The sequence below is a fragment of the Mixophyes fleayi genome, chromosome 11, assembly GCF_038048845.1.
Source record: "Mixophyes fleayi isolate aMixFle1 chromosome 11, aMixFle1.hap1, whole genome shotgun sequence".
Lineage (NCBI taxonomy): Eukaryota > Metazoa > Chordata > Amphibia > Anura > Limnodynastidae > Mixophyes > Mixophyes fleayi.
The window spans coordinates 10,267,846-10,291,536 of record NC_134412.1 but is presented as its reverse complement, the minus strand read 5'-3'; the positions used below and the strand labels follow the sequence as shown (position 1 = coordinate 10,291,536).

Genomic DNA, 23,691 nt, shown 5'->3' with positions numbered 1-23,691 from the left:
CTTTTGCCGGAGAAAGCTGGCGGTAGCCTTTCAAAGTGATGGTAGCCATATTTCTGACGGAAGAAATACTAAAACTTATCCTGCCGACATGAAAATAACAAACATTTCAATTTGCAGACACTGATAAAATAACGACATTGTGATTGCCGACAGTGAAAATTCCGACAGTCACAATGTTGACATTCAGTCGGCAACGCCAGCGTGTCCAGCGGCTGTATAGCTGCCTCCCCCCCAGTCATATTAACCCCAGTGATGCCAGTTTAGAGCTGGTTGAAAGAAGGAAAATGTGATGGCAAACATCGTAGCATCCTCCCGATTTCCGTCTACCAGCCCTAGGCTTAGCTGCCCGGGGCTGGTGGCGAATTAGCAGGGGAACCCGCAGCAGAAGATCCCTCTGCCTTGATGCCAGCCAGCCCCAGGCTGGTCATCACAGGGCTAGATTCCTTAGGGAGTTGGGGTCTGCACAAGAATTGTGTGCCCCCTCCCTAGGGGCACCCACCCTGTGCCGACAATACTAGGGCTCTTCTCACACCCCTGGGCGGAGGGTGTGGGGTAAAAAATGGTTAAAAACCTAGTGCTGCCAGCCTAGTGCTGGTATTTTATCAGTGTCGGAGCAATTGAAATACCGGTATGTAGCCTGTCGGCATTTTAATGTTGGTGGGATAAGTGTCAGTGTTTCTAACGCTGAAATTTCGTACCTAACCCTTTCTAAGATAGGGAAAAACCTTATCTCCAGCGAAAACACCCAATTTTACCAGAGATAGGGCTTTTCTGAGCTTAATAAACCGAGCCCAAAATAAGAATGGTGCACACATTATTATTATTATTATTATTATTATTATTATTATTATTTATTTATAAGCATATTTAAACATATGCCTATATTAGGCATTTTTTTTTGGTTTGCTGTTTTGTTTTTATTGTGTTTTTAAGAAGCTTTTCCTGGTATTTTAAAAGAGTGGATTATTTCAGATTAATATTACGTATTTTAAAATAATCAATGAAGAGATGATCTTCCTTAAATTCCCAATAGAAAATATGAGTAGTTACGAAAAATGTGAAAATTGTAACCAATAGCCCCCATTACTCCCCTCCTGCAGGCACGGTTCACTAATTGGACACTTCTTTTAGTTATCTCCTCCCTTCTTGTCTGTGTTTATCTCCCTTCCCCATAAATAAGAGGGATATTGCTGGGGGCTTGTAGTACTCACAGGACTGATACTTCCATGGCTTCTCCTCTGGCAATTGTATGCATCCTCTCAGCTCTTGCAACAACAGGTAAACTCTTTAATACCTTGTGCCATATGTCTTATATTGTACTATAAAGTACGTCCGATTTATGTTTCATAGTGTATTGTGCTTTCAGCTAAGTTACAATGCAGAACGCTTGAATGTAATTTTTTAAGTCTGTTTTTATGTATATTTATGCAAAATAAAATTAAATTTTTCAATAAAAAAAACTCTTCAATATTTTGGAAACTTATATAAAAGTTACATTCTTTTAGCGACATTGCTTCAATGCATGAAGGAACACATGGTTAAAATAAATGAATTATATTAGCATTTTTACCTTAAATTGTTTCCTCTTCCTAATGTTGACAGTTAATAAGTTTTCCTTCTGTGTGGGAAAGAACTTAGTTAAGATTAAGTGAAATTCCTCTCCCTGAAGTTGGTGATAATTGTACTGAGTAATGTGTTGAAATGATCTGAACTTTGGATTTTGTAGTAACTTGCACCAGTGTCAAGAAGCTAATCCATATATAAGTTAACAAAACGGTTTCTTTGAACAGAATAAAATACTTCTCAACCATTAAAGAGTTAAGAACAAGCAAAAGATTTGTTATTGTGATAACAGATGCCAGATTCATTTTAAACAGGATTTGTGTTAGGGGCTGTTATGTTGTATGAGACAATAGACGGAGAGAATGTGGAATGTGAAAGAGGCACGGTCATTTAACACCCTCTGCTTGTGTGAAAATATGTCCCCCCAGCTGAACTTTATGTTCCTCGCTGTTCGCTCGTCTTGCCCCCTTGCCCCAGACTCCTCTCTGCTCACCGGTCATGGATGCTGGTGCAGTATTTAACATACTTAGTGACTTTTATAACCTTTCCCGGATGGGAGGTCATGTGACACGTGCTGGATGGGACATGGGGATGGGATTGTGCCGTTCTGCCCACTCCACTCCACCCCCCCCCCCCCCGCTATGGAATGACGAAATTCACGGCATTGCATAGTGGGGATGGTGCATCCTGACGAGAAATGCATCATTAAGCTCTGCCTCCACCTTGACCCAGGATGATGTCCAATCTTCTGGGAGACAGGGTGGACTCCCCCCGAAATTTGTGAGTTTCCTGGAAATTACGGGACAGTAAGCAAGTATGGTTTTTAATCAAAAGTAAAAATTTTAATGAATCAAATTAGGGTTTGAAAAATGGAAATAAAATAAAAATGTAGACAAGCTTTCAACCCGTATCTGGACCTTAAAAAGTGTATTTTGTCTTGTTACTTCAGCCACGCCTGATGTTCAGAGGGGAGTGTGGAGTAAGAGAGATGCTGGAAGGCTGGAACATTTTTTCACAAGAGCAGACTTGAAGTCATGCACTTTTCAAACCTCATGTAAAGGGGGAGGATTTATGGCCCCAGTTAGAAATTCATGTGACCATTGTAGGGCATTTAATTTTCACATTTTATTTTATAAACACAGGATACAAAAAATTCCTTCACAGCATGTTTTTACCTTCATTCCAATGACGTCTGCAAAAGTACTAACTGACAGTGCCGTCTGTAGCTCAGTGTGCGTGCAGGGTGACTCAGATAGAGGATGGCACCGAATCAGCTAGGAAATATATGACAGTGGAATATGCTTATAAATACAGATATTAAACAGAATTTAAAGGTGATTCCGTTAATGGCTAGCTACTTTTCTTTGCAAGCTCTCAATATGCTGTAGTATGTTCATAATTCAGTTTGAAGCTTAGATCATATGATAAGTGTGCGTGTGTGTGTGTGTGTGTGTGTGTGTGCGTGTGTGTGTGCGTGTGTGTGTGTGTTTGTGTGTGTGCGTGCTTGTACATATACAGATTTCAAGGCTCAGTCATGAAGTCTGAAAGGGTAATTTAATATGTTGAATACCTGGGGGCCTCTTCACTGTATCAGCAAACAGTCTAATGATTAAGATCCACCATATTATGTCCCAATTTTATTATTAGTATTATTATTATTATTATTATATTATTATTATTATGATATGTTTTCTCTCTTTATATATTTTGCTACTATTATGTATAACGTTTATCTTACACTATTATCTGTGTCTGCTGGAGAACAGTTCAGTAAAACAAAGGGGAAGACATTATCTCTACATTCATTTACCTATTTCTATTAAGACAGGACCCGGCCCAGATTTAACATTTTAAACCAATGCAGTGACTGCCACTTTGGTACCTCTAGTGAACGAACCATCCCCATTCTTCAGTATTTACCTCCTGTATAAAAGTCGTAGCATTATCCTTTACACCGAAAAAGCCAGAGCACCATGGAACCTTTTCTATGAAGTAAATTAATTAATGTATTCTACCAATGGAAAATTAATTTTTAAAAGTCGGCCAACCCTGTAGTTCTGCTTCCCTGCACCCCATCTTATGTGACCTTTCCACAAATCTGTATATTAATGATGGTGCACTCTATCCCCTACCATTGTCCTGTGAACTGTGAAGAATTTATTGGTGTCCGCAGGCCCGGCGCTCCCATTAGGCAACATTAGGCAGTTGCCAAGGGCGCCGGGCTCTGGTGGACGCCACAGAATTTAAATGCAGATAGTATTAAACTTTAATACTGTGCGGCGACCGCTAGGCATACCTTCCACGGCCGCCGCACAGCAATGGATCACCACCGCCGCCCTCCCCTCCAGCAGCTGATGGGGTGCACCGTTGCACCGTCCATCCGTCTCCTCCACTCCCCCTCCCCTCACTGACTGTCGGGCGTGACATCATCAACACAGCCCGACAGTGTCAGTGAGGGACGGGACCCGGCAGAGAGGAGCAGCTTTATGGAGCTAAGTTTAAGGTAAGGAAGGAGCTGGGGGGCGGATTTTGAAATTGTGTCTGGGGGGGCGGATTTTGAAACTGTGCCTAGGGCGCTGAGGACCCTAGCACCAGCCATGGGTGTCCCATTCATATAAGCATAGTAAAGTAACTAAGCAAATGCTGGAGAGCAAAGTAAACAGATTGATTACTTTGATTACTTAAAGGTAATACAAAAAAAAAGTGATAAAACAAGACTGGAATAAACAACTGTCTGTAAAGCAAATAGAGCACTAAGACATCTGGATTGATTTTGTTTTTATCTCTACAAAGTTTGTTTTCGAAAAATATATAGCAACAAACATAAAGCAGTTAACAAAAAATATTATTCACCATCATCGGAATGTATTCTTCTTTTTAAAAAAAATAGTTAGCTGCATCCTAATATCACAAACACTAAATATTGTGATTACATCAACACTCAATATAATTTAGTACATTATGATAATAGTATGCTATTAAAACACAAACAAACGGAAACAATTATTATACAATTGTATTTTAATATGTTGTATAAAACTATAATTTTATCATTTTCAAAACATTTTCAACTTGTAGGCTGTTCCCTTGACTGCATGCGATGCATGGGTTTAGGTATTTCCTACTGCACAGAGGGTCCGATGATAACCTGCACCTCAGGTGAGGTTTGCACAACTTTATACCAAGTAACTGCGTCAGGTAAGTTCTGCCTATGTAAGTAATATAGTTTTTTTAATTAATTCTGGGGTAATTATGAGGTTAGCTTTAGTTATAAAATGCAATCCTTAAATTGAAGTGTATATTAAAAACCATTATCGTGCCAACTTAATAGGGAGAATGGTATAGTGCTTTCTCTGTTTTCGCTCAGTAATTTATTTCTATCTATCCAGTATTTCAGGAGATTTTTACAAAACAATTTATTTTTCTAAAATAATTAAATTTTTCCTACTGTCCCTGTTCTTGCATATATAACTATAGATACAGTATGGGGGGTATTCAATTGTTTCCTTTAACGCGCTAAAACAAAAAAAAACCGAGCGCTCGAAAAAAACTTCATATTATACGGTAATTTTGCGCGCGTAAACAGTTAATACGGTACTTACTCGCTGCCAGCGGGCTGAATTTCAGCTCGCTGCTCAGGGAACTGCGAGATGAAATTTAGCGAGTAATTACCGTATTAACGGTAATATTTTTAGAGCGCTCGTTTTTTTTGTTTTAGCGCATTAAAAGAAACAATTGAATACCCCCCAATGTGTTCAAAGTTAATGAGAAATTGTTGTCGTACTGTTTATAGACGGAAAAGCAAGCGAATCTGTTTTCAGATCATGTGGTCCAAAAACTCAGTGCGACAAAATAGGAAGTTTTACCGTTATTGACAAAAGGACCAGGATGGGCGTTTCTTGCTGCTCCACTAACAACTGCACATCTCCATTGCCGTTATGTAAGTACCTTGAAGCAGTTTTTCTCTACTAGACAATATATCTGAGATAATATTGTTGAAAATAAGATATATTCAATCTCATATATATAATTAGATATCTGGCATAACGGTGGGCTCGTTGTTGCAGTCATAAGACTCTCTCTGTAGGCCTTCACCTACAGACCTTAGTGGTTTTTGGAAGATGCCCATGCACCCAATGGTCGGATCGCATCCAGTTTGGCCAATTAGTGCATCCAAATTAATCATTCATCCTGTTGCTTGGAGCTCAAGCCGAAGCCTCACACTATGACTGGCTGACACTATTCTCATTAAAGTATTATCTAGGTCGTTCATATGAAATCCAGAGAGAAAACTAAATTGAAAGTAAGACATAAGACATAAGACTCTGTGCACCAAGACAAATATGTAGGAAAGCATGTATTTCTAGTTATACTTCCATATTTGCTTTCTCTTTGTCATCATCATCAGATATTTATATAGCGGCACTAATTCCGCAGCGCTGTACAGAGTACTCACATCAGTCCCTGCCCCATTGGAGCTTACAGTCTAAATTCCCTAACACGCACACACATACTAGCGTCAATTTGATAGCAGCCAATTAACCTACTAGTATGTTTTTGGATTGTGGGAGGAAACTGGAGCACCCGGAGGTATCCCACGCAAACTCCACACTGGCCATGGTTGGGAATCAAACTCAAGACCACAGTGCTGTAAGTCAGAAGTGCTAACAACGAAGCCACCGTGCTGTGCTACAATGTGCTGCTGTCCATCTGGGGGAGAGCCGGCAGAAGTAGTCCTTGAAGTTACAGGTGCGCAGGAAAATTTAATTTATCAAATAGGTTCCCACACCGGAGGTGGTACAGGTCAGCCCTGCTCCATTTTTGTAGCAAAGGTGCTTTTTTTATTCCGTATGGTGCTGCTCTGCTCAAAAAATGGAGCATTGTAGCTGCTCATGGGCAATGTGAACATTAGCAAATAGAGTCTACTCTTTGTAATTGCAAAATGCAAGCTCTGATGATTTTTTACACTTTGCATGAAGCAATTTGAAGGAGGATATGTTTGTAGAGAATTAAGCATAGTAACATGAAATTTCTGGAGCAGAGGAAAAAGATGCTGTAACTCACAGCAACCGATTGAGTGTTTCTCTTTTGTTTTCTAAATGCTACTAGAAAAATGAATTAGTTGGTCAGTTACAATGAGTTAGGAAAAATAGAAATTGAGAGCTAGAATCTGATTGGTTGTTATGGGCAACACCTCCACTTTTCCTTTTTAGAAGTGTCAAAGTCGAAAATGGATGAAAGTATATTGATTAATATTGTTATACCGTGCGATTGCATTCAGTACGCCACGTGTCATGACGCAATCGCACGATAAATAACGCACACATACACTTACACTTACATATCTCACATATATTTAGTTCATATTTATTAAGGTTACAGTCCAGATATATTTATTAGTAAAATGTATTAGATTGTTTATTTATGCATAGATAATACTTTGGTAAAGCAATATGAGATTAATACTCAAAAGTACTTTTGTATGGGTCAATTTGAACTGGTCATTCAGAGTGATAACATGTGGACAATGGTTGGGGGAAGATGCCCCCCACCCTTTAAAAAAGGATCAAATGAACTGACCTATAACTTGCAGGGAACTGGAATATCATTAACCCTGGACCAATGAAGACCTAACTAAGTGTTATCTGTACACTCTATACAAGCATGTTGGCCATTGTTCTTGTTCTCTTTGATCCTGGCAACGTGAGAGCATGGCTGTATTCTCTGGAGCTGGGTGAACACTATAAGGAAGATGTAATATATTCGGTGCTTTTATACTTTCCTGCTTTATTGTAACATCAGAAAATGTGTAATAATGGCTTGCTGTAAAATACTGCTAGATTTTGCAATTAAATATTTTTGTGCGTTGGAACCACAACAATTGCACTGGACAATGTTTTATTGGTAAGCGATAAATGGCTTTAATAGAAGGTTTGATAAATTTACCCCCAGATTCATTGCTTTTGACTTTGAGGTGCAAGAACCTGCCTTTGTAGGTATGTGCTACCTATGTTTTCTGCAACATCTGTTTCTTTGCTATGAGAACTAAAATTTGCTAGATAAAGATTGATAAATCTACCCCTGCTATGAAGTATTCTTTATACCGAAAGAATACCTTTATTAACTTTGTTTTAAGAATTTGTTTATCAGTGTATAGGCCCTATAAAGTAATTATATAATATAAAGACATTTAGAATTTTTTTTCTCTCATTTGCAGTGATACCTGGAAACAGTGCAAAAAATGGAAAAGTTTGTCCGAGCTGTGCAGATGAGAATGAAGCATGTACGGGCACAGAAACCATGCAATGTCTTGGCAATGAAAATCAATGTCTTCTGCAAGTCACCAAAAAAACAGGTAAATTAATAGTATTTTAACAGATGCTTAAAAAACAGAAGTGACTGAGGAGTGACTGTATGGGATTTTTTAATAACGTTGAAAATGTTTTCCTACTTTCTGTAAATATGTTACGTAGTCAGCTTCCAGACTTTTACTTTCATACAAAGCCACTATGAGTGACTTCCAAACCTTAAAAACTGTGGAAACTAATTCTGGAAGCATCCCCATAAACTCCTTTTTATGCGGGAATTGTTGAGTCATCCTTTCCGCATACCCACATTTGTCATCACCTTGGACCACAAAACCATGCGTTCCACTGCAAAATCACTTGCAATCACGCCATAATAGGCGCACAATGACAATAGTGACCATTTTAGCTGAATTTTGACTTTTTGAAGGTTCGTAAATGACACTTACAGTTTTATCTCTGTCCCATTGTCCCCTAATCTATTTCTAAAACCTCCTTTTAGAATAGTTAATTATTCCTAGGGGGATTCCCTGTAGGCAGTTTTTAATTTGAAGGTTATCCTGTGAACGGATAGTGCTTTAGTAAATAGAACTGACTACATTAGTGTTATTATGTCAACACTGCATGCACATTGCTCAGATAATTGCAAGCTCCTGTGCAGGGACCTCTTACCTCTCTGTCTGTCTGTATTACCCAGCATTGTTTTATTACTGTGTTTGATCCTATTGTAAAACGCCTTGGAATTTGCTGTTGCTATATAAATAAATGTTGATGATGATAATTTATTCAATTACTGCAAATATATATATATATATACATTCTCTTATTAACAGGACTCTCAGATGGCGTGGAATCCTATCGTGGTTGTACTACAAAAAGCGTATGTGATATTGGAAGTCAGACCATTGACTTTGGAGTGATAAAGTTAGAAGGAAAATTTTTGTGCAACAGTGGAACCAACGCACTGTATAACGGACTATTTTTAATGACTATTACTGCGCTTTTGCAACTGAAACTCCTAAATTAAATACATTTTTCGTAACTCTGGATACTTGAATTACCACGAATGCAGCAATGAACTGATACTAAAAACCTAGAAAATCACAAGAAGAGTATTATCATCATCTAAGAAATGTGGTTTTCAAATGATTTATTCTCATGAATAATGATGTATAATGTCCAGTCTTTTTTTTGTGTGGTGTTTTTAGAGGAGGCTGAGGATCGTGCACCTTATTGTAGTCTATATAGACAGATCTGAGGGATTCAACTGTCCCTCTACTCGATTGGTTGCAGTTCAGTGATAATTCACAGAGATATCTGTTGATTTGAGCATGATATATTTTGTTGCTGATTTTTGTAAAGCTCTTAATAAAAGATTTTAGTTTTTGTGTACACTTGTTTGTGTGATTATTACACACCTCAATGTCCTCTACTGAAAAAATTCCAATAAAGTGCTAAAGAAACAAAATCCAGACAATGAGCTAGGATATGAGGTGGAAATATGGGCAGAGGCAGCGGAATCGCTTTAGGCAGCCTAGGAGGCACCACTCCTTGGAATGCGGGATGCCCACCCCTCAGATTGTTAGTAATGTTGGCCAGGGGGTTGTTGTCTTGTGTTTGCTGTGAAAAAAGTGGTAATAGGGTAACCTAGTGAGGTTAAGAGGGTGGTTGAGGAATATTATAAGCTTGTCTGAAGAGGTGGGTTTTCAGAGAACTCTTGAAGGTTTGAAGACCAGATGAAAGTCTCATTGTGCAAGGAAGGGAATTCCACAGAGTGGGTGTAGCTCAAAAAAAAGTCCTGTAACCGGTTATGGGAGCATGTAATGAGAGTGGATGGGAGACACAGATTTTGTGCAGAATTGAGTTGTCAAGTTGGGAGATATTTTGAGACAAGTGAGGAGATGTATGTTGGTGCAGTTTTGCTGATGGCCTTGTATGTTAGTAGAAGAATTTTTTATTGGATTCATTGAAAAACAGGCAACCAATGTAGAGACTGACAGAATGGCTCAGCAGAGGAAGGACAATTTACAAGGAAAATTAATCTAAACGCTGCATGCAAAATAGATTGTAGGGGTTTGAGTCTGATTTTGGGAAGAGCAGTAAGAAGTGCATTGCAATAGTCAATGCGGGAGATGATGAGTGCATGAATTGAAGTTTTTGCAGTTTCTTGTGTGAGATATGTACGTATTCTGGAAATGTTTTTTAGATGTCTGGAACCTGATTTGGATATAGAGTCGATGTGCGGAAGAAAGGATAGTTGAGTCAAGGATTACACCTTGGCAGCGAGCTTGTGTGGTGGGATTTATGGTCATGTTATCAACAGAAATGTCAGGTAGGTAACTTCTGTAGGTGGGTGGGAATATTATTAATTCTGTTTTTGAGAGATTGAGTTTTAGTTGACGAGAGGACATCCAAGATTAAATGGCAGAAAGACAGTCAGTAACGCGAGACAACACAGATGGTGGGAGATCAGGAGAGGATAGATACATTTGTTTATCATCTACATATAGATGATACTGAAATCCAAAGGAGCTTATTAGTTTTCCTATAGAAGTGGCATAGATAGAGAATAGCAGAGCACTTAGAACTGAGCCTTGTGGTACTCCAACTGATAAAGGAAGCTGAGGGGAGGTGTATCCAGAGAAATTAATACTGAAAGAGCGATTAGATAGGTAGGATGAGATTCAGGATAGGACAGTGCCTTCAAGACCTAGGGATTGTAGCGTTTGTATGAGAAGAGAGTGGTCAACGGTGTCAAATGCAGCAAAAATCTAGGAGAATTAGCAGAGAGTAATGGCCTTTGCTGTGATCAAATCCTTGACAACCTTAGTCAACGCCGTGCAGCCCACTTTTCATATAGTATAGGCCTTCCAGGTGATCCGCAGGACAGATATAAAATAGAAAGAGGTAGGCTTGACTTGATGATGTCATTTGGGAATTAGTACAATGTTGTAATGTGAATCATCGATGGACATCTCCGCACACTTTCTGGTAGGTGAGGGAGATTTAAAAAATATTTACTATGCTATTTTCGGGTTTGCACTAGGAATGTGGACCTGGGATTTTTTTTAGATATTGTTCTTATTTTTACTATCATTATTATTATTAGTGCCATACAGTGGGGAAGTCCAAGAGACATGATACAAGGACGCGCAGGGGACAAGATGGCAGCACATATGAGAGAAGGATGTGGGCGCTGCTCATGAGAGTTTACAAGGCTTTTTTTATGATTGATGGCTTTCTATAACTCCCTTAACCTTTTAGTTTTTGAAACTCAAAAGCTTCCCAGTGTAGAATATCTTCATTTGTATACTTAGTTCATTACTTTATAATGTATAAGTGTCTACTTTCGAACCAATATTATTATTATTGTTCTTGTTTATTTATATAGCGCAAACATTGTATGCAATGCTGTACAGAGATTATGTAATTATTCACATCAGTCCCTGCCCAATCGGAACTTACAGACTACAGTCCCTACTCCCTGACCTCCCATCCCACCACCAACACCACCACACACACTCTACAAGAGCGTCTTTGGACTGTGGGAGGAACCCGGGATCAAACCTGGAACAAACACATTGAGAAATATGTCATAAAGGTTCAGATACTATTTACAGTTTATTTTTAAGGCATTTTAATCCATTTGATAATTTGCCTGCCTGTCTGCCTTTGTTCATAATTTTTAACCTTCATTTCATCTAAGTAGATTTTTTTCTTTGCTCTTGGACATGGCATAGAACTAGAGATGGGCGGGTCCGGTTCCCCGAGAACCGAACCCACCCGAACTTTGGGTATCCGAGTACCAAGCTGAGTAGGCTCGGTACTCTTCCGCCCGCTCGGAATCCAAATCGAGGCTGAACGTCATTGTGATGTCGTCGGATCTCGGTTCTCGCGATACTTGAAGATTATAATTACACGCCTCCACAGCAATCCATCGCCATTTGACAGAGGGAGAGAGCAGGGTGATTAGAGCAGGGACAGAGAATACAATATTCTTATTTCAATTGAGCTATCAAAAATCGCTAGAGAAGAGAGGAGGATAGAGGATTTTTTTTTTCTATATTTGGCACTCCCCAGTGCTTTTGGGGTGTCCCCCATAATTGTGCATAAATATTTCTGGCTGTCAAAATTACTACCTGTCAGCAGTATCTACCAAAAATTTTTTAGCACTCCACAGTGCTTTTGGGGTGTCTCCCATAATTGTGCATAAATATTTCTGGCTGTCAAAATTACTATCTGTCAGTAGTATCTTACCAAATAATGTTTAGCACTCCACAGTGCTTTGGGCTCAGAATGGATTCAAAGCAGTCCACATATGATCAGAATGAGCAACCAGGTTCTGTCACCAGTCCTGATGTTAGTGTTCCCAGTACGTCATCTGGGCAAGGCAATGTCAAACTACACAGTGTTTCAAAATCAGTCCAAAAAGCAAAACAAAACACAAATTTACTGTGTTGAAGCGAAAAAGAAGTGTTACTGAGCAAAAGTTAAGTGCCGCTAAAAAAAAAATTGCCAACATGCCATTCTACACACGCAGTGGCAAAGAGAGAATGAGGCCTTCACCTTTGGCTATTAGTGGCAGATCCCAAAAAGTTACCGAGCCTACAATTGGTGCACAACTACTGTTACGCGTCAAAGCCGAGCTGCAAGATAACAGTAAGACATTAGAGGATAATGTTTGCTCTGATTCACAAATGACACCAATCCCTGTGGAGAGTCCATCCAACAGTGGTATGTCTAATCGTGAGCATTCTGTTAGTGTACCCATAAAAAAGGGCCCTTTCAGCAGTTCTGCTGATGTGTACCTGAACAGCCTGAGTGTAGCCGCTGATACACAAATTGAGGATGCCACTTTGGAAATAGAAGAGGATGAGGGGGAGATTTGTGGAGGTGACGAGGGCGCTAATGCGGATGTTGACGATTATGATGCAGACAGATACCAAATTGTCTTTCTCAATTTATATTTATATTCTAGACTATATAACGGCTGAATAGTTTTCTATTTTACTCCTAGTGGAGAGGGGATCTGATGCAGACAGATACCAAACTGCCTTTTGTCCATTTCTTTGTATATTCAAATCTCTAGCTCTACAGTCTATGCAGGCTGCTTTTTTTTCTATTTTACTACAAGTGGATGGGGGGGGGGTCTGATACAGACAGATACCAAACTGACTTTGTCCATTTCTTTGTATATTCGAATTTCTAGTTCCACAGTCTGTGCAGGCTGCTTTTTTTAATATTCAACTACAAGTGTAGGGTGTAATATACACCCAAAGATGATGGCTACATTGCCAATAATCAAAGATGGAGGAGGCAGACAACCAGGTTTGTCTGTATAATTTGCAGACAAGTGTTTGAATTAAGGATGGCCAACCAGGGATTAAACTGTTTTTTTCATAATTTATTAGCTTTAGAATTACCTCACTTATCTAAGGAACTGGTGGAGCACTAAATTAGGTTATTTTAGACCAAAAAAATTTCATTTTTTTCGAAAATAGCAAAACAAAACCAAACAAAACCAAACAAAACCAAAACCAAAACCAAAACACGCAAGGGCGGTTTTGCAAAACCAAAACCAAAACCAAAATACGAAGGTAATCCAGATCCAAAACCAAATACAAAACAAAAACATGGGGGTCAGTGACCATCTCTACAAAGAACTATGTAGATAACTTTATATCCAAAATATAGAGCACAGATGACATGTGTCATATACAAGGGAAATGAAAACAAGTATTTTGTAATTAAAGAACTTAGTGAAAAACACCGAAGGAAAAGGGAAAAGAAAACAATGTATTCAGCACCAGTTTGTCAAGGACTTGTAGCTAATATTTTAAAATAACCCTAGTTTAGTCACAAGGTGGCGATGTGGATCAGTAATGAGTAATAAGTAAACCTGTAACCTACATATAGAGGCATGTTTATCATAGTGTGAAATCAGGTATTTTTACTGTATATATCAAGTGTCCACTGTGCATAAAGTATTTTCATTAATAAAGCATTTTATTATTGGTCAAAATTTTTTAAATAATTCTCTGTCTGATTGTACTGGGTTGGGTACGTTTATCAGGTAATGATAAGCCCGACAGTTACTATAGCAACATAAAAAACCTTATGCTTACATGGCCGACCATAAATAAATATAGACTGACCTTTATAATGACACCTAACGTTTCTGCCACTGTTGAGATGAAGGCCAAAGAGAAGTAATAGCGACATACGGTTAAAAGTGCAACTGTCATATTAGTGACTTTAAAGCGGCAATGCCAGGATCCTTTGGGCTTATGATTAGCGGGCAAATGACTACCACCAGATTGTACTTATATGCTACAGCTTTAATTAAACTAAGTTTTGCAAGAGATGAATAAGTTTATGTTTCTTCTGTTTCATGCTTCTTGGAATGTGATCATACAAGGCTGTACTGCCTAGTACTAGTGATTATTTAAAAATATTAATAAGAGAATTAGTGTCTCCAAACCTCAGAGATAGGACCTCCCTTTAAGGCTGGGTACACACGACAGAAAATTTCTCCTGATAAGATATCTGTAACAATTTTACCAATGACTGAAAGTCTCGATCAACATGCTGATTCCTCTGTACACACTTTTGACGTTTTACATGATTTACCGTCAGATCTGTGCTCTTCATCTGCCATAACCATCAGCTGAAAAGATCGTGACTCTGCACACTCCATAGAGTTCTGCCTACGCTGCTGGTCGTGAATGCATATACACTGTAGAATCGGCACAACATCGTTTAATATGTATGGAGTTTTTAGTCCATTTATAAAATCAAATCAAATGATATGATGTGCTTTGGAATGATAATCAGTGAACGTTGACTCATAAGCACTAATGCGATATCGGACCATGCGGTCATTTATCGTGTGATTGGCATGATAATCGGCTGAAAAACCTGTAGTGTGTACCCAACCTAACACATTGAGGTCATAGAGGCACATTATTTGACTAGAGGTGCACGTAATTTATAGTTATACAAGCAGTGTAAATGCCAAGCTTAACGCCACTCTGTGTAAGGGTGCCAAGATTATTGCTTATAAAACATATTTGCAAATGTAATATTGTTAGCATCTGAGCTGATAAGAATCATGGTCCGTGTACACAAGAGTTAATAAACTTGACTCTATTCTTCATCAAATTATCCGAGACTTCCTACTTTTAAAAACAGTTACCTCAGTTCCTTAAGTGAAGGGGGCATAGACTTAATTGAAAAATATCAAGGAAGCAGTCAGAGGAGAGAATGGAAGGTGGAGCAATAACAGTAATAGAAAAATAATGAATGAATCAAGTTAAAGTAAAGAGTTGCAGTGTAGTGTTCACCAACAAAGAACATCAAGTTGATGGGACACAGCTGGAGTTAAGAATGGTAGAGTGGAAACATGGGGTAGTATATAATTGTTGAGTAGTTGAACAGTGAAGCATGACAGGTGGAGGAATAAGTACTTAGTTTTTGCTTGTGTAGATCAATGAGTGAGGTGGGTGGTGGGTCCAGGGAGCAGAAGAGAGAAGAGGAAAGTAGAGAGGGGGAAGTAGCGATTACAGAGGATGAAATAAGATGCTTGAGAGTGGATTAGTTTGGAAAGATGTCTGGTGGAAGTAGTTAAGAGAAATATAGATGGATAAATTAAGCAGGCACATATAAAGATAAGAAGAAACAAAATGACCCTAGTAGGGTGTAAATGTCTACAGTCAGTGACCAGAAATGAAGCTGTAGCTCAAAATACAGACCAATAAACCATATAATCCAAAAGTACTGACCATGTTTGGGAACTGACTATAAATTGATATGTCACAAACTCAGCAATGTCTGATTTTGTAGTGCACGAAAAATTGAATTGTTATTATCAATGTGGCCAGACAATGGAATAAAGCAATCTTGAGAATGAATCAGGAACCAGTAAAGCTTCCACTTCTAAGGAGTTTTAAATGCCAGATAAATATCCAAAGTAGTAACAGATGGTGGTAAGTTTTGTTTTGTACCTTTTACTTTTGACTTCATCCCTTGTGATTCTTTCTCCAAAAAATTGACTTTAGCTTTTACCCTCAAGATTCTACCTTCTACAAACAATCAACGTCAACTTTATCTCTCATAACCGATCCTCACAGGACTACGTGCCTTGGCAGGACGTGATCTGTCTCTGATAGATGCCTCACTCAATTAGTTATTTTCTGTGAGAAATCAGCATAGTGACAAGTTGCTTTTGGTGTCCGTAATAAATGATAACGTGGATTCAAAGGTTTGGAAAGGATATTGCTCAAAGAGGATAGACGTTATGTGCCGGTAGAAGGAATTAGTATGAAGCATCATGAACTACATTCCATTTTGATATGTTGGATGGCTGCCAAAGTGCCCCACCACAAGCTATTTAAACAACTAAAACTAAATATTTAAAAGAAAATGTAGATATTTGGTGCTGATATGTACAGTTAGGAGACAGGTACCTCTTGATGCAATGCAAAAAAAAAACCACAACAGCTCTACACCAGGAAATGAATGATTTCTAATAGAAATGTCATTTGAAAAATAGATTGTTATATGCTATTTTTTCTTTAAAAAAAATAATTAGATATCAATTTTATTGTGTTTTATCATTCAGTGCATTAAATAATCAGGATCTCACCAAGGAACATCTAATAAACATAGCTGACATGATCCAACACTCACTTGAGCCTGCATGACGTTAGTGACAAAGAGTTAATCAAAAACAATCAGCTGGTCTATCTAAAATGATTAAAACTTTCCCTATCTATGTCACCCACTAACTTTGCTTTATCAATTATGCCGCCACCACCACGGTTTTTGTGGAGAGCGGACACTCTTACTGATGAATCCTTCAGTTCTTCCTTAAATTGATCTATCCCAATTTACTTTTCTCAGAGTTCCATAAACCAAAATGATCTCTATGTAGCGTTTTTAAAACCAAGCTAAGTCTGACATGTGAAATCATAAGAACACAGAGACCTGAACTTATTAAATATAATTTAATATGGAAAATACATCCACAATCCCTTTCCTGTGATGTCAGAACTAGAAAGTCTCTGTAAATGCAAATTAGATTTTATGACTTTAGACAGGCCTAACTTTGCACCAGGAGGACCTATAATTATGATTTTGCCTCCACACAACAGGTCATAAGTTTCCCTTTATCTGCATGCCACACATGCCTCCTGTAAGTATGATATTGGAGAAATTATGAAATGATATTTTCCTGTGTACCTATTTCACCAGTTTGCCAATAATACTTAACCCAGCTGTCAGGCTCAGCAGTCGAGATCTCTGAGTTTGTTGCATATCACTGTCCTTAAAAAGTTATTTCAAAGGCTTCCACTTTTGCGACCCATGCCATAAATTGATACAGAACGTGCAACCATGGGTCTGGGCTCTATTTTCTACAAACACAATCTGGGAAGAGCAGATGAGTCTGACACAATTAATAGTACACATTAAATTAGAGTCAGTTGTTCAGGTTTTAACCTCTGGTTGTACACAGAGCTCCTGAACCATATCAATCTATTACAATAAATTAAGTTCTAAACAAATATTTACAGCTTTATACGACTAGTAATGAGCTTGCATATGACAATAACCAATAGCCAAATGTCAATTATTGATCAAGCAGTCAGAAAGATGTTTAATTTTTATTCAACTATATGAACCAGTGGTTCTTTCCCCAGAAAAGCAATTTATCACTCGTCCATGGGAGTATTTATATCACAACTAAATTACTTCTTTCTTCAGGTGTAGACCAAACAAATGTGCCTATTGTCAATAAACAGACTGAAAGATTATGGAAAAATTAACTTGAGATAAGAACCAGCTGGTACAGGCTTATCAGTAAAACAGTAATCAAACATAATGTTGCTAAGGACACATTTGCCCCAGGTATGATCTTTGTTGAAGGGCTTTTAGCAACCAGGGTTTTCAACTGACTCTGTACTACAAAGCTGTCACACTCGGAGGAACTGACACTCTACTGCATGTGTGTACAAACACTTCGTAAGTTGGATATAGGGTTAACTGTGAAGATTTATTGTAGTTCAACATGCGAACGAACACAGTGATGTTGGTGCACAGTGTAAAATCTGATATACAAATGGTAATAACTGTAGGTTATTCAATAGCCCATGTAACAGAACAGCCAAGGTGCAGACTGTGGAAACTGCAGGTAACTCACATATATGCAGACACAGCAAGAAACCAAGCAGAGTCACCAGAGCATGGAACTAACAGGATCTCTGAAGAAGCAGAGAGTAAAAAACTGGCAGTGGCTTACAGCTTAATATCTGTTCCCACCATAGACAGCAATGATCTGGCCAAGACAGCCGCCAGGACCAGGGATATAAAGAGCATAAACAGGTGAAGCTCATTACAGGCTGGAGTGAGGAGATTAACCTCTCATAACCTGAACTGAATTTACACTAGAGCAGAACCTCTGGTGAAAATGAGGTACTGCAACTCCGTCCTTACCAGGATGATGAACATTCCACTGAGTCTGGACTCAAACTTATTTATTAGTTAATGATTTTTTCATAGAACAGCTGGATAAAATATAGCAATAAAACAAAAATACAAAATAGTGTGTGCTGTCAGGGCCGAAACTGGGTCTTCTAAGAAGATAAATATGGCTTTAATACATGCTTGGAGACACAGGTCCAGCTTTGAGCCCATTCTGTCTCTCTCCTGCCGTAAAGAAGCAACAAGAGAACGGACAATTCTCTTTAGCTTTGATCTACTTTCTGCTTGATTTTTGGCTGTTATAATTAGAGATGGGCGGGTCCGGTTCTCCAAGAACCGAACCCACCCGAACTTTGGGTATCCGAGTACCGAGCTGAGCAGCTCGGTACTCTCCCGCCCATTCCGAATCCAAATCGAGGCCGAACGTCATTGTGACGTCGTCGGATCTCGGGTCTCGGTTCTCGCGATACTTCAACTTTATAAATACACGCCTCCACAGCAATCCATCGCCATTTGACAGAGGGAGAGAGCAGGGTGTAGTCATAGGCTAATTAGAGCAGGGACAGAGAATACAATATTGTTCTTGCAATTGCTCTAACCAAAATCGCTAGTGCAGAGAGGAGGATAGAGGTTTATTATTTTTTCTTCATATTTGGCACTCCCCAGCGCTTTTGGGGTGTCCCCCATAATTGTGCATAAATATTTCTGGCTGTCAAAAGTCATATCTGTAAGCAGTATCTACTAAATAATTTTTAGCACTCCTCAGTGCTTTTGGGGTGTCCTCCCTAATTGTGCATTAATATTTCTGGCTGTCAAAAGTCATATCTGTCAGCAGTATCTACTAAATAATTTTTAGCACTCCTCAGTGCTTTTGGGGTGTCCTCCCTAATTGTGCATTAATATTTCTGGCTGTCAAAAGTCATATCTGTCAGCAGTATCTACTAAACAATTTTTAGCACTCCTCAGTGCTTTTGGGGTGTCCTCCCTAATTGTGCATTAATATTTCTGGCTGTCAAAAGTCATATCTGTCAGCAGTATCTACTAAATAATTTTTAGCACTCCTCAGTGCTTTTGGGGTGTCCTCCCTAATTGTGCATTAATATTTCTGGCTGTCAAAAGTCATATCTGTCAGCAGTATCTACTAAATAATTTTTAGCACTCCTCAGTGCTTTTGGGGTGTCCTCCCTAATTGTGCATTAATATTTCTGGCTGTCAAAAGTCATATCTGTCAGCAGTATCTACTAAATAATTTTTAGCACTCCTCAGTGCTTTTGGGGTGTCCTCCCTAATTGTGCATTAATATTTCTGGCTGTCAAAAGTCATATCTGTCAGCAGTATCTACTAAATAATTTTTAGCACTCCCCAGTGGTTTGCGCTCAGAATGGATTCAAAGCAGTCCACATATGATCTGAATGAGCAACCAGGTTCTGTCACCAGTCCTGATGTTAGTGTTCCCAGTACGTCATCTGGCCAAGGCGATGTCAAACAACTATTTATTCAAATATGAAGAAAAAATAATAAACCTCTATCCTCCTCTCTGCACTAGCGATTTTGGTTAGAGCAATTGCAAGAACAATATTGTATTCTCTGTCCCTGCTCTAATTAGCCTATGACTACACCCTGCTCTCTCCCTCTGTCAATTTGAGTGTTTTCAAATTAGTGCAAAAAACAAAAACCAAAAATTTTTTTACTGTATTGAAGCGAAAAAGAAGTGTAACTGAGCAAAAGTTAAGTGACGATAAAAAAAAAATTGCAAGCATGCCATTCTACACACGCAGTGGCAAAGAGAGAATGAGGCCTTCACCTTTGGCTATTAGTGGCAGATCCCAAAAAGTTACCCAGCCTACAATTGGTGCACAACTACTGTTACGCGTCAAAGCCGAGCTGCAAGATAACAGTGAGGCATTACAGGAGAATATTTGCTCTGATTCACAAATGACAACAATCCCTGTGGAGAGTCCATCCAACAGTGGGATGTCTAATCGTGAGCATTCTGCTGATGTGTGCCTTAATAGCCCGAGTGTAGCCGGTGATACCCAAATTGAGGATGCCACTTTGGAATTAGAAGAGGATGAGGGGGAGATTTGTGTAGGCGACGAGGGCGCTAATGATGATGTTGATGATTATGATGCAGACAGATACCGAATTGCCTTTCTCAATTTCTATTTATATTCTAGATTATATAACGGCTGAATAGTTTTCTATTTTACTCCTAGTGGAGAGAGGATCTGATGCAGACAGATACCAAACTGCCTTTGTCCATTTCAATTTTTTATTGTACAGTATATAACGGCTGAATTTATTAGTATTTTATACAAGTGGAGGGGGGCCTAGAGAGACAGAAACCAAACTGGCTTTCTCCATGTCAATTAATATTGTACAGTCTATAACGGCTGAATTTTTTGGTATTTTATACAAGTGGAGGGGGGCCTTGAGAGACAGAAACCAAACTGGCTTTTTCCATTTCTTTACATATTTAACTATAAGTGTAGGGTGTAATATACATTCAAAGACGATGGCTGCATTGCCACTATGCATAGATGGAGAGGAGGACAATCTGTTTTGTGTGTAGAATAGGCCTACCAACGAAGAATTAAACTGTTTTTTTGGATGATTTATTACCTCAACAATTAGATTACTTGTCTCTAAAACAGTTGGAGCACTAAATTGGGTTAATTTAGGCCCAAAAACATGGATTTTCCAAAAAAATAGAAAAACAAAACCAAACAAAACCAAAACACGCAATGGCGGTTTTGCAAAACCAAAACCAAAACCAAAACACGACGGTAATCCAGATCCAAAACCGAATCCAAAACCAAAACACGGGGGTCAGTGACCATCTCTAGTTATAATACACAGAATCCATGATGGAACAGGGGTCGACCAGTGTGGTATATTTGACTTGGATTCCAAAACACTTTGCCCTGCCACTATTGTTTATGTATTTAGAAAGTAGACATTAAGGGTCTCATTTACAATTGGATGTAAGTGACTTTAAAATGTTCTCTGTCGCATGCACCAAAACCTGCGCCCATAAGTACACTTATTTTGTATCTACTGAAGCAGATTGTGTAATCAAAGCAAATTCTCTAGCGCTTTACAATTGGGAATACTAATAAAACAAAACTGGGTAATACAGATAGACACGGAGGTAAGAGGGCCCTGCTCGCAAGCTTACAATCTATTGGACAAAGCGAAAGGGTCTGGTGCACTTCCTGGCATCCCGGAGCTTTGGTGAATGGGGCTAAGGCTAGAAAACAAAAATCAGGACTCTGGAGTAGAAACTTTCTCACTTCAGTGATCCAAGTATAACCGGATTAGGTACACTAAGAACCCTCTCCCTTATACTAATACATAATAAAGTAGTAAATTAAACACACATATTTTTTTTTCTTTAAATGAAGAGTTAAAAATTATTTTTCCAAGATAGTTGCTTGTGATTAGCTGAGCAGGTAACACCCCTCTCGGGCAACTGAGAACAATTTATATTTCGTACTACGTGTCCTAGAGAGCAGTTATTGTCACATTTGTTTATTTTATTTTATTACCTCTGGAATGCTGAAGTTTTAGTGGAAAGGATTGTAAAATAAAAAGGGTTGGACACAAAGAACCCTTTTAAATAAAATAAAAACCCCATACTAGTGTATGTATACAAAGTTTCTTGGCTTTGATATAACTTTCGATAATACATTTCAGTTAATAAAACGAATAAGTATGCTTTGTGTGGGAACTCATCTCAATAGGAATTGGCAGCACGGTGGCTAAGTGGTTATCACTTCTGCCTCACAGCACTGGGGTCATGAGTTCAATTCCAGACCATGGCCTTACCTGTGTGGAGTTAATATGTTCTCTGTGGGTTTCCCCCGGGTGCTCCGGTTTCCTCCCACACTCCAAAAACATACTAGTAGGCTAATTAGCTGCTAACAAAATTGACCCTAGTCTCTCTCTCTCTCTGTATATCAGTGTGTGTTAGGAAATTTAGACTGTAAGCTCCAATGGGGCAGGGACTGATGTGGATGAGTTCTCTGTACAGCGCTGCAGAATCAGTGGCGCTATATAAATCGATGATGATGGTGAGTAATAGGTAACTCTCCATGCATTTTTCAACATTTCATTTTACTCTTATTATAAATGTCATGAGTCACTGGATACCAGATAAAAATGTTTTGGCTATGACAATTTCTTTTAATATGCGATTACAGAAAGACTTTGCCTTTTTAGACTGATTAAAAATAATTAAAATTAAATGAGACATAGATAATTAAAAAATATTTTTGATGGTGAAACCTTTTATTAATAGTTTAAATTATAGTGTATTTTGAACATAAAACTGAAAAAATAGTGTAACACTAGGTATATTTAGTATACGTATCTTTAAGAGATCACTTTTATACAGCTATTATATACAGAGTTTATTATATATGGGATTATACACGATTTACTGAAAATTATATAGATATTAGAAGTCATTAAAGAGTGATATCGCCATATTTATATAAACACAAGTCTGCAGGCCAAATGCTTTTACATAAATCTCATGAATCCAATGTGACTTACAATATCTGTAATACATTTTCCTAGTGAACAATAGATAACATCAAAACTCACTGATTATGCAGATATATTTTGTATGACTTTATGGGGCATATTCATAGGTTTGGTGATCGCGATTACACACGGTATCGCAACTTCGCAGATTTCCCTTCGCAACCCTATGTCGCCTTTGCGATGTTGCGGTAACAGGACTTGTACAGTCGCGCGTAATTGCTATCACCGGAACTAATTGCATATGCCCCTATAAATATATTAACATCACTTGTATATTATTGTTGTATGTAAATCAAATAAATATAATTAAATAAATATAGGCTAACACTAATTACTTTCATTAGATCATTCAGCTGTTCAGATAAAACCACAGTGATTCATATATTGATTAAAAGTTGAAAAGTGGCTTACGTCCAATAACATTTTAACACTTTCAAATTATACCTACATGTTAAAGTGCATTTATTTAGATATTTGCAGTAAGTAGTTTTACTGCATTTGCTCATTGTTGAAGTTTGATAGTTTTGCTGCTGTTTAACTCTTTCTGATTATATGATTATTTTGATCTTGTGCGTGAGGACAGGCCCAAGGATCCATATCCGAGCTAGTCCAAAATGTACGGATGGCGCCCACGTTTTAGCTTATAGATCTCTTTGGGTCACCACTTATTGACTACTTAAAATCTCCATCTAGGTTTATCTGGCCGGTAAATTGAATTCATATAATTTCATATTATTGCAATAATTAATTTTCTTTATCAAAGTACATGACACAAATGTTAGGTGTTGGCCAAATG

The 23,691-nt window shown here is 38.3% G+C and overlaps 1 protein-coding gene across 2 annotated transcripts; it reads left to right on the top strand.

The window, feature by feature from the left end:
* Positions 1–1,175: 1,175 nt before the first annotated feature.
* On the top strand, positions 1,176–9,260 carry LOC142106800 (phospholipase A2 inhibitor and Ly6/PLAUR domain-containing protein-like). Of its 2 annotated transcripts, XM_075189811.1 has the most exons (5): positions 1,176–1,278; positions 4,642–4,761; positions 5,357–5,503; positions 7,781–7,918; positions 8,702–9,260. In XM_075189811.1, the coding sequence occupies exons 1-5, from the start codon at positions 1,227–1,229 to the stop codon at positions 8,893–8,895; spliced, it is 651 nt and encodes a 216-aa protein (XP_075045912.1). In that variant the 5' UTR covers positions 1,176–1,226; the 3' UTR covers positions 8,896–9,260. The 2 variants fall into 2 exon arrangements, with proteins under 2 accessions (XP_075045912.1, XP_075045911.1); XM_075189810.1 differs by lacking the exon at positions 1,176–1,278 and having other exon boundaries at positions 4,116–4,761.
* The last annotated feature ends 14,431 nt before the right edge of the window (positions 9,261–23,691 follow it).